The sequence below is a fragment of the Myxine glutinosa genome, unplaced genomic scaffold, assembly GCF_964187855.1.
Source record: "Myxine glutinosa unplaced genomic scaffold, kmMyxGlut1.1 SCAFFOLD_2321, whole genome shotgun sequence".
Taxonomy (NCBI): domain Eukaryota; kingdom Metazoa; phylum Chordata; class Myxini; order Myxiniformes; family Myxinidae; genus Myxine; species Myxine glutinosa.
Genome location: NW_027618416.1, coordinates 36,103 through 49,453, shown reverse-complemented (window position 1 = coordinate 49,453; position 13,351 = coordinate 36,103). Strand labels below are relative to the sequence as shown.

At 44.8% G+C, this 13,351-nt stretch overlaps 1 protein-coding gene across 1 annotated transcript in view; it reads right to left on the bottom strand.

Moving 5' to 3' along the window:
* Positions 1-13,351, bottom strand: part of LOC144889293 (DNA topoisomerase 2-binding protein 1-like) — a 40,069-nt gene that overhangs the window by 15,829 nt on the left and 10,889 nt on the right. Inside the window, exons 5-6 of the mRNA XM_078769380.1 lie at positions 1,257-1,400; positions 549-730 (exon numbers count right to left, since the gene is read on the bottom strand). Of these exons, the coding sequence (XP_078625506.1) occupies positions 549-730; positions 1,257-1,400 (326 nt within the window). The remainder of the gene's footprint in view (positions 1-548; positions 731-1,256; positions 1,401-13,351) is intronic.

Sequence of the window (13,351 nt, the reverse complement as noted above, 5' to 3'; positions counted from 1 at the left end):
ATGGAAGAAGTTTGGAACAACCAGGACTCTTCCTAGAGCTGGCCGCAAGGCCAAACTGAGCAAATGGGGGAGAAGGGCCTTGGTAAGAGAGGTGACCAAGAACCCGATGGTCACTCTGGCTGAGCTCCAGAGATCCTGTGTGGAGCTGGGAGAAACTTCCAGAAGGACAACCATCACTGCAACACTCCACCGATCTGGGCTTTATGGCAGAACGGCCAGACGGAAGCCAAACAGTTCAATCTTGGATTCATCAGACCACAGAATCTTGTTTCTCACAGTCTGAGAGTCCTTTAGGTGCTTTTTTGCAAACTCCAAGCGGGCTTTCATGCATCTTTCACTGAGGAGAGGCTTCCGTCTGGCCACTCCGCCATAAAGCCCAGATCGCTGGAGTGTTGCAGTGATGGTTTTGCAGTGATGGATGTCCAAAAGACTACTAGTTTTCATCCTACAAAAAACAGATTTATAACTAAAGCTAGAATTCTTTAATTACTGTGATTATCAAAGATAAATAATCCATTCACCAAAGGTGGATTATGAAAGCCATTCACCTGCTTTGCGAAGCCTCCCAGCAAGCAGTCACCCACGACGGTAACATTACTGGTATCTTCAGGTTGGTGGCAACGTAGTACTTTTTACTGCCAACCTCTGCAGCCACAAGATGTGTGACAGCTTTTGTAAAATCTCCAAGTACTCGCCCACCCATTAACTGCACAAGCCAATGCATTTCTTCCTGTGCAAACAAAAAAAAAAAGTATTAAAATGGGCAACTATTTCCAATTATTGTTTCTGTGAAGAGCTGGATCTTGAGATCTGGCCTCGTCCAACTGTACGTTATAGAGCAGGATCTCACTGTGATGATAACACAATTATTACCCATGATTTAAAAAGCATTAAACTTCCTTGCCATCAAAACCCAATGAAGCCATTAAACTATTCTGTATGGACAGGGAAAAGTGTGGAGGGTGAGGAAGGGGGGTGGGAATGAGAAAATAAAAAAGAGAATGCAAGGTAAGAAAGCTATCAGTGTGAAGAGAAGGATATGGAAAAGTGGCAGGGTGGCTAGAGGGAGGAGTCAGGCTTAGAGGGGAGGAGTCAGGCTTAAAGGGGAGGAGTCAGGCCTAAAGGGGAGGCGTCAGGCCTAAAGGGGAGGAGTCAGGCTTAAGGAGAGAATAGGAAATAGAGCGTATTATGTCAACAATTCCACCATTTTATCACAAGTAAAAATATAGTCTACCGATAAATATTTTACGACTCACCCGGGCTTCCTTGCCAAGGCTTGTGCAAGAGACGACAATGCCAGCAAATGACATGTTGTGCACAGGATGCTCAGCTTTTGGGACACATTGCTGCTTCTCCAGACACAACAGCACAACCCGTGGCCCCACTATACGACAGCCAAGCTGTGGATGCATGTACACACACATAAACTGAAAATGAGGACGTCATGGGATTCAAAACACAAACTGTTCAGCCTGGCAAAGCATCGTGTTCAGACATTGTACTCGGGAACAAAAAGGAAAAGACAGCATTGCCGATTGTATCAGTATTTGATTGTATCAGAAGATTGTCATGGGGCCCGCAAGGCTAACCCCCGCTCTAGCAGGGAAAATGGCCTTAAAATGCCTGTTGTTGTTGTTGCTGATTGTATCAGTACACAGCGATTTTGGCCTAAACAACACAGAAATCAAGAAAATGACCAAATACCAGGACCTCAAAAATGAGGTCAAGAGATCATGGAAGCTGAAGAGCAACGAAATTGTACCAGCGATAATTGGAGCAACAGGAATGATAAAGAAGAACCTCACTGAGATTTAAAACAATCCCGGGGATATTACCACAAATGAACTACAACTGGAGGCAACCCGGGGTTCGGTGACGATCCTGAAAAGAGCTCTTGAAACAAAACTCTGAAAAAATTGAACAGCTTGGTCCATGAACCGTGATCCCTTACCGAAGCGGAGATGGATACTTTGGGTCCTGGGAGGACTCCGTTCCACCTCCAAAAACCCGCAAATGGAGATAACAACCACCGACACAAACACACACACACCACGACTGACTGAGAAACATTGCAAATTATCATTTCTTCATGTATCTATAATTCCAGTAATCTCTGTGTGTTTGTTTGTTTGTCTGTGACCGCTGTTTCTCGACAACCACGGGTCCGATATACTTTAAACTTGCCAGGTATATTGCTGGGGACCCGAGGATGTGCCTTTTCAAGGTTTCATATTAATCGGACAATTACTTACCGAGCTATGTCCAAAAAACGATTCAACCAATCAGAGAGCAGCGAGCTATCGCGTGTGCCGAACGTGGCGAACACACTCTGCCTCGGATGGCACATTTGAGAGCGTATTCATTTATTTCCCGTCGGCAAACTATGTTGGCGCTATGTTGGCGTTAAACGATGTTTTAAAACTAATTAAAACCCCGGGGGGATTGTCACTGTACTCGCAAGCCGTTCGCCGTTCGCTTTGGCGTTGCGAATGGACCAAAACATTTCATGGACCAAACCATTTCATGTAAAGCGTTCGCCGTTCGCTTTGGCGTTGCGAATGGACCAAAACATTTCATGAACCAAACCATTTCATGTAAATAGAGGGGGGGATATAATTTTAGATATAGATATAGTACGGGCATGCCCTAGTTCAACCAATGGAGGGAATTTAAATCTACTCAGGATGGTACCGTGGATGTAATGTACACATCCAACTTAAATACTTATACCACTTGTCCATTCATAATTTTAAAACTATTTTTAACAGATCTTTACTGTTTTAAGCATGCTAATTATTCCTGTTCACAATTTACTCTTTTTAAATCTTGCATTATTGGCAAAGACAGTTGGGAGGAGATTGGAGTTAAATAACAGAACAGGAGAGCAATGTATGAAACTTGAACTTGAATTGACTTGGTGCCACCTGATACATGCGGCGTATTGACAATGAATTTTGTTACACTCATACATGTACACTACTACTACTACTATGGTCAAAACTAATCACACCATGTTATAGTCCTGGGGCCAATTCTCAGAAAGTCTGTAAATCCAAAGGTTGGCTGCACTCCTAGTCAATATTACGTTTGATATTTTTGTTTTTGGATGTACAAGATGAAAATTCAACAACAGTACCCCTTTAAAAAGTTGTCTGCAAGACCTGGAGCACAGGAACTACGACACGGTGTGTCGCAGATCATAAGTGAATGTAGCATTTAGCTTTTAAGCCCAGCACATCATATTGTCGCTATAAGTTGATAATAGCATTTGAAATGTGCCATGCATGCCCCTCATGTTGTATCTTCAAAGTTGATGAGGTTTCATCTGTATTTAGAATTTTTAAAAAGAATTTCCACATCAAATAATGGAATTTTGACTTGTAAGCTCACCTGGAATGAAGTTCAGGGGAGCTTATGGGATGGCACGTCGTCTGCACGTCAGTCCGTCCGTCAGTCCATAAATACTTGCAACTTCTTCTCCGAAACCGCTGAAGGGATTGTGACCAAACTTGGCATAAATTATATTTGTTGTGTTGTGATTAAAGTTTGTTCATGGCATTAAAAAAAAATTGGGGTCTAAAGGGGTTTTACCGGGGTCAAAGTGGATCCAAGTTTGACCCCCCAAAATAGGATTTTACTTTTTCCTCGGAAACTACAAACACTACTTCGATGAAACCTGACCACAACCTTCCTCACCCGTGATGTACCAAAGTTTGTTCACGGCATTAAAAAAAAAATTGCCCCTTTGAGGGTCTATGGGGGGGGGGGGTTGCCCCCCAAAATAGGTATTTGCTTTCTTCTCAGAAACTACACATGCAATTTCGATGAAACTTCAACACAACCTTAATCACCAATGATGTACCAATGTTTGTTCAATGCATTAGAAAAATAGGGGTCTTAGGAGGTATATGGGGTTGGGGGAGGGTTGCCCCCTAAAATAAGTCTTATGATCATGTTAGTATGATTCTACATGCTGCCCTGTCTTCTAGCAACCATTGAAATTGGTTTAAAATACCTTTAGTCATGCAGTATACTGTTTATTCTACCAGGTGAGCGCCAGGGGTATTACCCATGGTTTTGGGGTTTTTTTCCAGTGCATGTTTCCCCTCTATTTCGCCAGCTATGCCATTCCGACAAGGAAAGCCCATGTTTACATCACACAAGTGTTAACGAGAACACAACTCCTCCTCCAGTGTTGGTTAATTGGAGAAATTCAACATAAAGTTGTGGGAGAAATTCTGCCGTGCTGCTGAGCGTAGAAAGGATGAAGTGCATGCCAATTTGAAAGACTACATCAGTGGTGGAAAACCGCTGCCCAGGGATGTTTGGAAACATCATAACTGCTATACTGCATATATCCTGGAAAAGACAATTAAGAGATTCAAGAAAGCTCAACAGGAAGCTGACCATACTTCTTCGATGGATAGTGAAATGCCATCAAGTAGCAATAGAAGAACTCGACAGAGTACAACAACAAATGATAGAACGAAATGCACAGTCCACCAACAAAGAACCTGTTCATGCCCTTACCCTTGGTCCAGCTGTGGACAACTTGATCGCAGCAGCACAGATACGTAAAGATGAGCGGGTGCTTATGGAGCTGTGTGGTGGTGCTAGGGGCACTGCCGATGCAATCGCCAGACATGTAATGATACACAGCTCCTGCCAAAGTATGTATGCAAATAAATGCAGTCTTCGTTCCTTCGAAACATTCGTGCAGAATTCCTCTTTGCAGGACATCGTTGAACGACATCCATATGATAGAGCCTTCAAAATACGGTTCCCCGATGAAGATGTCAAGGTCAGGGTTATTGGCAGTTATAATGTTCTGTAAATGAGCGATCGTTTGCAGCTCAGTATATCCAGTTATTCTTTCGGTTGCTAATTATACTCATGCGGTCGCAAGTTCCACACGAGTACGCAGTATTCTTTTTGTCAGAATTAATGATTTTCATCGTTGAAATGCTGGGTAACAAGTATTTCTGCTTCGCCATTTCAACTGCTGAGGCGCTGCTGCCGACATCAGTATTTTTAGCATTGAGGTTTACTCCTCAAAGTTTTGACTATATACTTCGTCTGTCCCCTACCCTTTGACCTGCCTGGTTTGGTTAGACCTGCCCAGTATAGTCCATTGGGCCATCGGAGCACACAAGCCGCGCCATGATCGTCGCCGTGATAGTCAATTGGAGCGGTAAAAAGTTGTGTCTGATCGAGATCGACCCGATAATGATGATTATTATTATGATATCCAGTTATTTCACCACTGTCTGTTTGTTTGTGTGCAGGTTATCTCAAAAAATTGTGGACGGATTCGGATGAAATGTGCTGGACAGGTTAGGTGTGTGACAAGGAAGAATTGTTTTTGATTTTTAGATTTAGATTTTGGTGAAGATCCGGATACTATAATTGTTTTAGTGATTCTTCACCATTGATTGGGAGACTCTGGCATCCAAAAGCCAGAGTACCTCTGTGAAAGCTGAAGAGAACACAACTGAATAAATTTGGGGATGATATTTCTTTCTGGCATCTTAGATTCCATCGAGGATCAGAAATCATCTTCTCGGAAAGTATTCCAGTGGGGATGGTTGCAGCACCTGGCATGGCCGTGCAATGCAGATTGGTGGATAACCAAGCCAAAGCTGAAATTCAATTACCAGATATACCAGAAGACGAGCAGATTAATGCCACGAGAGAAATCTATCACGTATTCCAAGTGTTGTACAGGTCAATCCTAGAAGCAAAAGCCATGGCTTGGCCACCATCATCTCAGAACATATCCAATGAAGTGACTGAAGCTGCCAGCCTAATGTGTCTTTTCAATTTCTTTGCCTGGGTTTCTTTGTGAACAAGATATCTCAAAAAGTTGAGGACGGATTTGGACAATACTTGGCGGAGAGGTAGTGTATGTGACGAGGACGAAATGATTCGATTTTGGTGAAGATCGGATTCAGATCTGGCTACGAGAATTTTTAAAAGTGATTCTTTACCATTGGGAGATAGGGCCAAAAACGATACATAGCAGGATATCTCAAAAAGTTGTGGACGGATTTGGACGAAACTTGGTGGACAGGTTGTGTGTGCGAAAAGGAAGAATCGATTCGATTTGGTGAAGATCTGAAGATGGCTTCGGATACGAGAATTTTTGATTTTTAAGTAATTCTTCACCACTAATCAGGCGAAAAGCGATATATAGCATGATATTAAAAAAGTTATGGACGTGTTATGACTAAACTTGGTGGATGAGTTGGTTAGATGACAAGAGCAAGCCGATTAGATTTTGTTTCAGCTCCGAATCCAGATCCGGCTTATCAGTGAATACAAAAAGTAAACTGTTCAGCCTGGTGGAGGTATGCCCTCTATTGAGTGCCGTTCTAGTGTTTTTCTTTTGCTGTAAGCATGCAAGAAATTATTGTTCATAAAAAATGACGAGCTTGCAGAAAAATTTGAACAATTCTCCTTTTTCTTAATTTTTGTTGATAAAAATGATTGTTCTACAGGCTGACAAGTGTATAATAATAATAATAATAGTACATTTATTTTATATAGCGCTTTTCAAGAAGCCCAAAGACGCTTTGACAGAGTACAAAAAAATAAGTGCAAAAGGACAAAAATCAACAGGTAAATAATCAAAGCTAAAGGAAGGAGAAGGAGAAGAGATAGTCAGGGGTTAAATGTTGAATGCAGTGTTGAACAGGTGGATCTTGAGTGATGTTTTGAATGTGGTGAGTGAGGAGGAGTCTCTGATGGTGTGAGGTAGTGAGTTCCAGAGGGTGAGAGCAGTGATGGAGAAGGCCCTGTCCCCCCAGGATCTGAATTTGGTCCGCATGGGGGGGGGGGGGGGGGGTCAGGAGGTTTTTTTTTTTTTTTTTTTTTTTTTTTGTATACAAGATCGAGGCTCGTGAAAGAGCGAACATTAATCACACAGAAAGACAAACCGACACATAAAACATATAACATAGGGAGCGGTAGACAAGATGGGGAGAGAGGGGGAAGGACACAAACACAACATTTGAGAGCAGGGACCGAGAGACATGGAGACATCGAGAGATCTGAGAGAGGGCGAGGGCTTTGGGGGGGGGGGGGCGTGGGAAGGGGGCGGTGGGAGAGGTATAAAACATATGGACACTGCCAGGACTTCCAGGAAAGAAGTTGGAATTTCAAACAAGGTGGATCTGGGGTGAATTAGCGGGGGTAGAAAAGATCAAGGTTTTGGATGGGGGAAGATAAGAGATGGTGGTGAACAGCTGTTTTAAAGACCTGGAGGGAGGAGTGGGATTGAAGGGAGTGAGGGAGTTTGTTCCAGAGGCGGGAGAAAAGAGGAATGAAAGAGTGAAGGTGAGCAGAGAGCCGAGATTTCGGCAGTTTAACCATCAGAGGGTTGCTGGCAGATCTTGTGCGACCTGTAGGAATATTTGGGGGACAGAGCACAGAGAGAGCTGGGGGTGCAAGGCCGGAGAGGAGTCGGTAGAAGACAGAAAGACCACCTACCTGCCTGCGGTGAGTGAGTGAAAGGCCCTCAGAGATAGCTTCATCGCGGGAGATTCCAATAATTCTGAAAGCTTTGGTTTCAACAGCGTGAAGCCGAGCTAGGTGTGAGGCAGGAGCACCGGCCCATAGGGGAGAACAGTATTCCATTGAGCTGCGGATGAAAGCCTTGTATGTGGTGAGGAGCTCAGGTGTGCCGAGGAAGGACTTCGCACGACGGAGGATGCCCAGTCGGCGACTGGCTTTGGAGGCCAGCTTGGAAATGTGGTTTCCCAAGAAAGATCATGGCAGATAGTGAGACCCAAAATCTTGAGCGACAGAACTTCTTGGAGAGGATTGTTGAGAAAGTAGATGGGAGGGTTGTCCAGTCGATCTTTTCGGAGAGACATAGTAAGAGTGTGAGATTTGTCAGGATTGAAAGACATGTTCCACTTATTTGACCAGTCTGTGATTTTGTCCAGGTCTTCAGAGAGTGAGGAGGCAGCAGACTGCCGATCTGAGGGAAGAGGAATGGAGCGGCAGAGAGTGGAGTCATCAGCAAAGAGATAGAGAGGATTTTCGAGAGAGTCAGAGAGATCATTGATGAAGACCAGAAAAAGCACGGGGCCCAGAACACTGCCTTGGGGAACTCCAGCCTGAACAGGAAGAGGAGATGAGAGAAACCCATTCAGGGCCACACGTTGACGACGACTAGAGAGGAAGTCCGCCAGCCATGCGTGGAGATTTCCATGGATACCAAAGGAGGAGAGTTTGGTGAGCAGAGCGGGGTGCCAGACCGTGTCGAAGGCACGTGATATGTCGAGGGAGACAGCTCTAATTTCCTGTTTGGCATTGAGGACCTCCATCCATTGTTGAGACAGCAGAAGCAGCATGTCCAGAGTAGAGTGACCTGGTCTGAAACCAAATTGATGATCAGAGATCAAGCCATTGGAGAAGAGGAAAGATTTCATATCCGAAGCAATGATGGATTCCATGACTTTGCTGATAATTGGGAGAAGGCTGATTGGTCTGTAGTTGCTAGGATCTGTTTTTGCACCTTTTTTGTGCAAAGCGGTGATGTTGGCTGATTTCCAAGCAGATGGCAGTTGACCTTGAGCAAAAGAGAGGGTGAAGAGAACAGAGAGAGGTGGAGATAGAGAAGCAGAGCAGGATTTTAGGACCCGTGGGCTGATGCCGTCGGGTCCAGTTGCAGAATCAGAGTCGAGGGTTGACAGAAACTTTTCCACCTTGTCAGGAGGAAAGGACACGGAGTCCAGGAGCAGCAGGGTACGACTGGGTATGGTGGGTACAGAGAGGGATGGGTTTGGGACACAAGATTTGGAGGCAAACACAGAGTTGAGGCATTCAGCTTTTTCACGTGCGGAGTCAGCTGTGTAGCCGTTTGAGGTAAGGGAACAGGGGGAACAGGGATGGAGGGGGAACAAACACCAGAAACGGATTTGACCAGACGCCACCAGGATTTGGAAGAGGGAGACAGATAAGAGAGTTCCAGCAGTTGGTACCAGCAGAGCTGGTTGGTACCAGCAGAGCGGAGGTTGCGGGTGGGAGTGTGTCTGGAGAGGATGTCAGTCAGGTAGGATGGGGCCAGGTTATGGAGGGCTTTGTAGGTCAAGAGGAGGATTTTGTACTGGATTCTCTGGGGGATGGCAAGCCAGTGAAGCTTGTAAAGGACGGGGGTGATGTGGTCACGGGTCCGGGAATGGGTGAGTAGACGGGCAGCGGAGTTCTGAATGTATTGGAGTTTATTGATGATTATTGAGGGTGAACCAAAGAGGAGGCTGTTGCAGTAGTCCAGACGGGAGGTGATGAAGGCGTGGATGAGGGTTTCTGCAGCCGTGGAGGAGAGGCATGGACGGAGACGGGCGATGTTTTTCAGGTTGAAAGAAGGCTGTCTTTGTGATCTGTTTAGTGTATTTGTCGAAGGAGAGGGTTTGGTCAAAGATGATGCCAAGATTCCGGATGTGAGGGGAGGTGGATACTGGGAAACCGTCGATGTTGAGGGCAAAGTTATTGGTGGATTTTATGAGCGTTTTTGGGCCAATGATGATTATTTCAGATTTATCACAGTTAAGTTTGAGGAAGTTGATTTGAAGCCAGGATTTTATTTCAGTGATGCAGTTTGTCAGGATCGAGTGGGTGGCGGTGGAGATGGACTTGTAGTCTAGTAGGAAGACTAGGTCCCCCTGCACCCCCCGGAGATATACTTCTAATCAGTGTTTCTAGATTGGAAAAAATGTGTAGAAAATGACTAGCTATGGCCCCAAGCTGAAAAAATGTCCCACATACCATTTTTATGCAAATTACTGCTGCAAATTTTATGCAAAATTATGCAAATTTTATGCAAATTTTTGATGAGGAGTAGAGTTGAGGGGTCTTTGAGGGCTTCATCGAGGTGCTCTCGGTTGCAAGACTGGGTCATTCTGAGAAGCACAGCAGGGTCAGAGATCATGATGTTCTCCTCCTCAGTGAATCTCTCCATCAACAGCCTCTCCATTGCCTCACACACTGTTTTGAGGCAAAAGAGGGACTTTGCGTAGGCCTTTCCACTGAGAACACCTTTGAGAGATCCACTTGTTACTAGTTGTGCCTCAAAGAGAATCTCTGCATATCCAGAACCACGCATCTTGTGTCCAGTGAGCATCCCGATGTAGTTCATGGATGTGTGGAAGGGTCCAATCGTTACTACATGACTAGCAAATTCATTTGGCCAGCGCCAGATGATGGGAAGGGCTTTCATGCAGACACCCAGATCAAATGTATTCAGGACCCATCTCTGACCCACCTCAGCAGTTGCTGCCTCGGAACGCTTCAGTAGCTCACGAACAACTGCGTTGTCTGTGATCGGTTGGTGGATAGGCGTGCAGTAGTCGACTGTTGATTTGCTGGGTGGGGGAGAACCAGTTGCAGAGGTGAAACCCCCTAGCCCAGGCACAGGCTGCAGGCCACAGCTTCCGATGTATCTGATGAAGAGCCAGATGTAGTACTCTTGCATCGTAGTGGCATAGACTGTGTCATTCTCTGCTGGCGGTGTGAATGATGAGCCTTCAGGGAACTTCGGGCCAACGCGAGTAAAGTGCAAGGGTGGGAGAGTTTTTGGTGTGTCGACCTTCAGGCTACGCTGTTGTGACCTATTGATGGTAGGTAGCATTCGGTCCTTGCTGCTCTCGAACCCGGGCTTGACCTCCTGCACCATGATTCCTCCAGCACTGTTTACAATGTTGCTGCCGTGCACACTGGTAGTGGTTTTATTCAAGTTGTCCCACTCACAGTGGAATACAAGGTTGCCCTCTCCTGTCACAATTTGTGGTGTACGATAAGTTGAGACTTCATCCAGGACCTTGGCGAGAGCAGTTTCCAACTCCAAGGCGAAATCGTAGCTCTCAGAGTGTCCAAGCCTGTGTAGTATTGTGGTGAGCTGTTTGCTTCGGAACAGGTGCCTTACAGTCACACAGAGGAGAATGTGCTTTGGTAACTTCCATTTTCCATCTGACACTGCACGGCACAGATCTTGTCCAATGGAGAAGACCAGACGCTTCACCTTTTCTGTCTCGATGCCCTCCTTGCCAGTCATTAGCACGCTGAGAAAGCGGACAAGGTCTGGAGGTAGGATGTCTTCAGGATTGAGCTCCATGTCTTCAGCTGTTGGTGGCCATGGTTGGTCTTTACACTCTCTGAAAGCCTGTAGAATACCCTGGCGAAGTTGGAGGGCAACATTTTGGTTCTTGTTTGTGCTTCCGAGTGTGAATGCTCGTGCGAGAGCATTGGAAACTGTTATGTTTGAGCTGTGCACAAGCCAGAAAGAAATGACATCACATTTGTCATGATCAACCTTCGTGAAGTGGATATGCTCCTTGATTGGGTCATTCTGTAGGCGTTTCAGTAGTTTCTCTGACCGATAATTTGAGTTCTCATATCCATTCAGTTTCAGTTCCTCGACATAGAGCAAGCGCAAGGAAGAAAGCTGTAGAACTTTATTCTGCTGGATGACCTGGGTTTGAATGTGTTCCAGTACTGAGTTGAATGCCTTTTCATGGGCGGCTGACATGCAAGCCTGCTCCTTTGGTGCTTCGGCTCTGTGAATCGCACGCTCATAGTTGTAGAATGCTGTGCGGAAAGCTTTAAAACATGACGGATGGTGTTTGGCCTCACATGCAAAGAGGTCTTTGTTTTTCACCTTTCGATGGAGTCGATAGAGACCCATTTTCTCAGCCCGTGTTTCGATTTGCTCCCATGCATTTTCTTTGTTTTTAAAGGATGGGAAGGTTGTAGGCCTCTCAGTATTGCGATGAGCATCTTTGGTCTCAACTTTCTCACAAAATATACACTCTGGCGGGAAGATGGGTTCAGCAGAACCTCCTGGTTTACGAGGAGAGTGATGCCATGATGAGGTTGATGGCCCTGGTTCTGTATCATCTCCCAGACGATGAAAGTGGCGGACAAAGTGCTTATAACACTTGCTGTGATATCCTACTCTTTCTAGGTCATCAGGAAGAGTTGCCGGGATCTGATCACATACTGATTGCATACGACATGGGGAGTCATGCGGTTGGTTGAGACGTCTATCCCGGATCTTTTGAAGCAGTTGCAGTTTTTCTGAAGCAGATCCTTTAATTTTACGGAGGGGCGTGAAATCCCCATGATCAGACATGGATGGTACATGAAGGATGCATGTAGGAGGAGAGCTTTGGGCTGCAGGTTCTACACTCCGTTTTCTTTTGGGCATGCTTGCTGTCGATGTCTACCATCACTGTTAAATGACAAATAAGAAATCACGAATGATGTTAAAAGTGCCTGTGAAAGGAGGCTCTGAGTTTTCAGTGAGGTAACAGAGGTTCTGAGTCATGTTCTACACTAGGGTACTTTTTAGCTGACTAAACCATGTTTAGTGGCATCAAAAGTGCTAATAGCTAAAACATCTAAATTCTTCCACACTAACGTTAGCTATCTAGGCCAATGAAACATTGTGCTAAGTTACTGTAGCTAGCTCAGCTGTCGTGCCTCTTTCTGGTTCAATTCATATACAGAAGTCAACAGATATGTCTCATGTTTGGCATTAACAAAAGTTTAAGTTACACCGACATTAGGAACATACTGTACATAGATGAGGCTAGCTTTAACGTTAGCTAACATGGTGCTAGCTGGCTCAGCTGTTATTCTGCCTGTTTATGATTTCATGCAGAAACTGAAGTCAAGAGTGTGAGTAACATTATAGTTAGCATCTTACCTGGCTAGATTGGAGGATGAATACCAAGAACAACACACAGATGGAATGGAAGACTGAACTTTCAACTGAGGTATTCAATAACATCAACGTTACCAATTGATACGAGCGCGCGACATTACCAATTGATACGAGCGCGCGAGCGCGCATGTTACATGGATGGAAATGTAAAATGGCAGCTATAGCAGCACTAATTTGGATCTCTAGTCTGTCATTTCTGCACTGTGATTGGATAACATAAAAAAATATGTTTGGGAGTTAACAGCAGGAGTTGGTAGATTTTACGTGGGCTGGGTGAGAAACCTTTAAATAAGCAAGTGAAAATCTCTCGCAATACAAAGTCAATGGTGGGAAGAAAAGTTGAGTGGTACCAATGTTACTGCCAATGTCCCGCCCCTATGCAAGACTCAGGAGCATCTTGTTGACATTTAACCTTGAAAATACCTGGGTTTAGACCCCTTATGTACCATGTTAAGTTATCTGCAGTATTAACGTATCCTTATCATTTGTAAAACTGATTATTTTGTAATTACAGCATTAATATGCATACTAGTATACCATAGACACATGTAATCATGTTATGAATAGTTCTATCATGATCTATGCCCTTCAAAACATGGGTCTAGACACCTTCATTTTTCAATT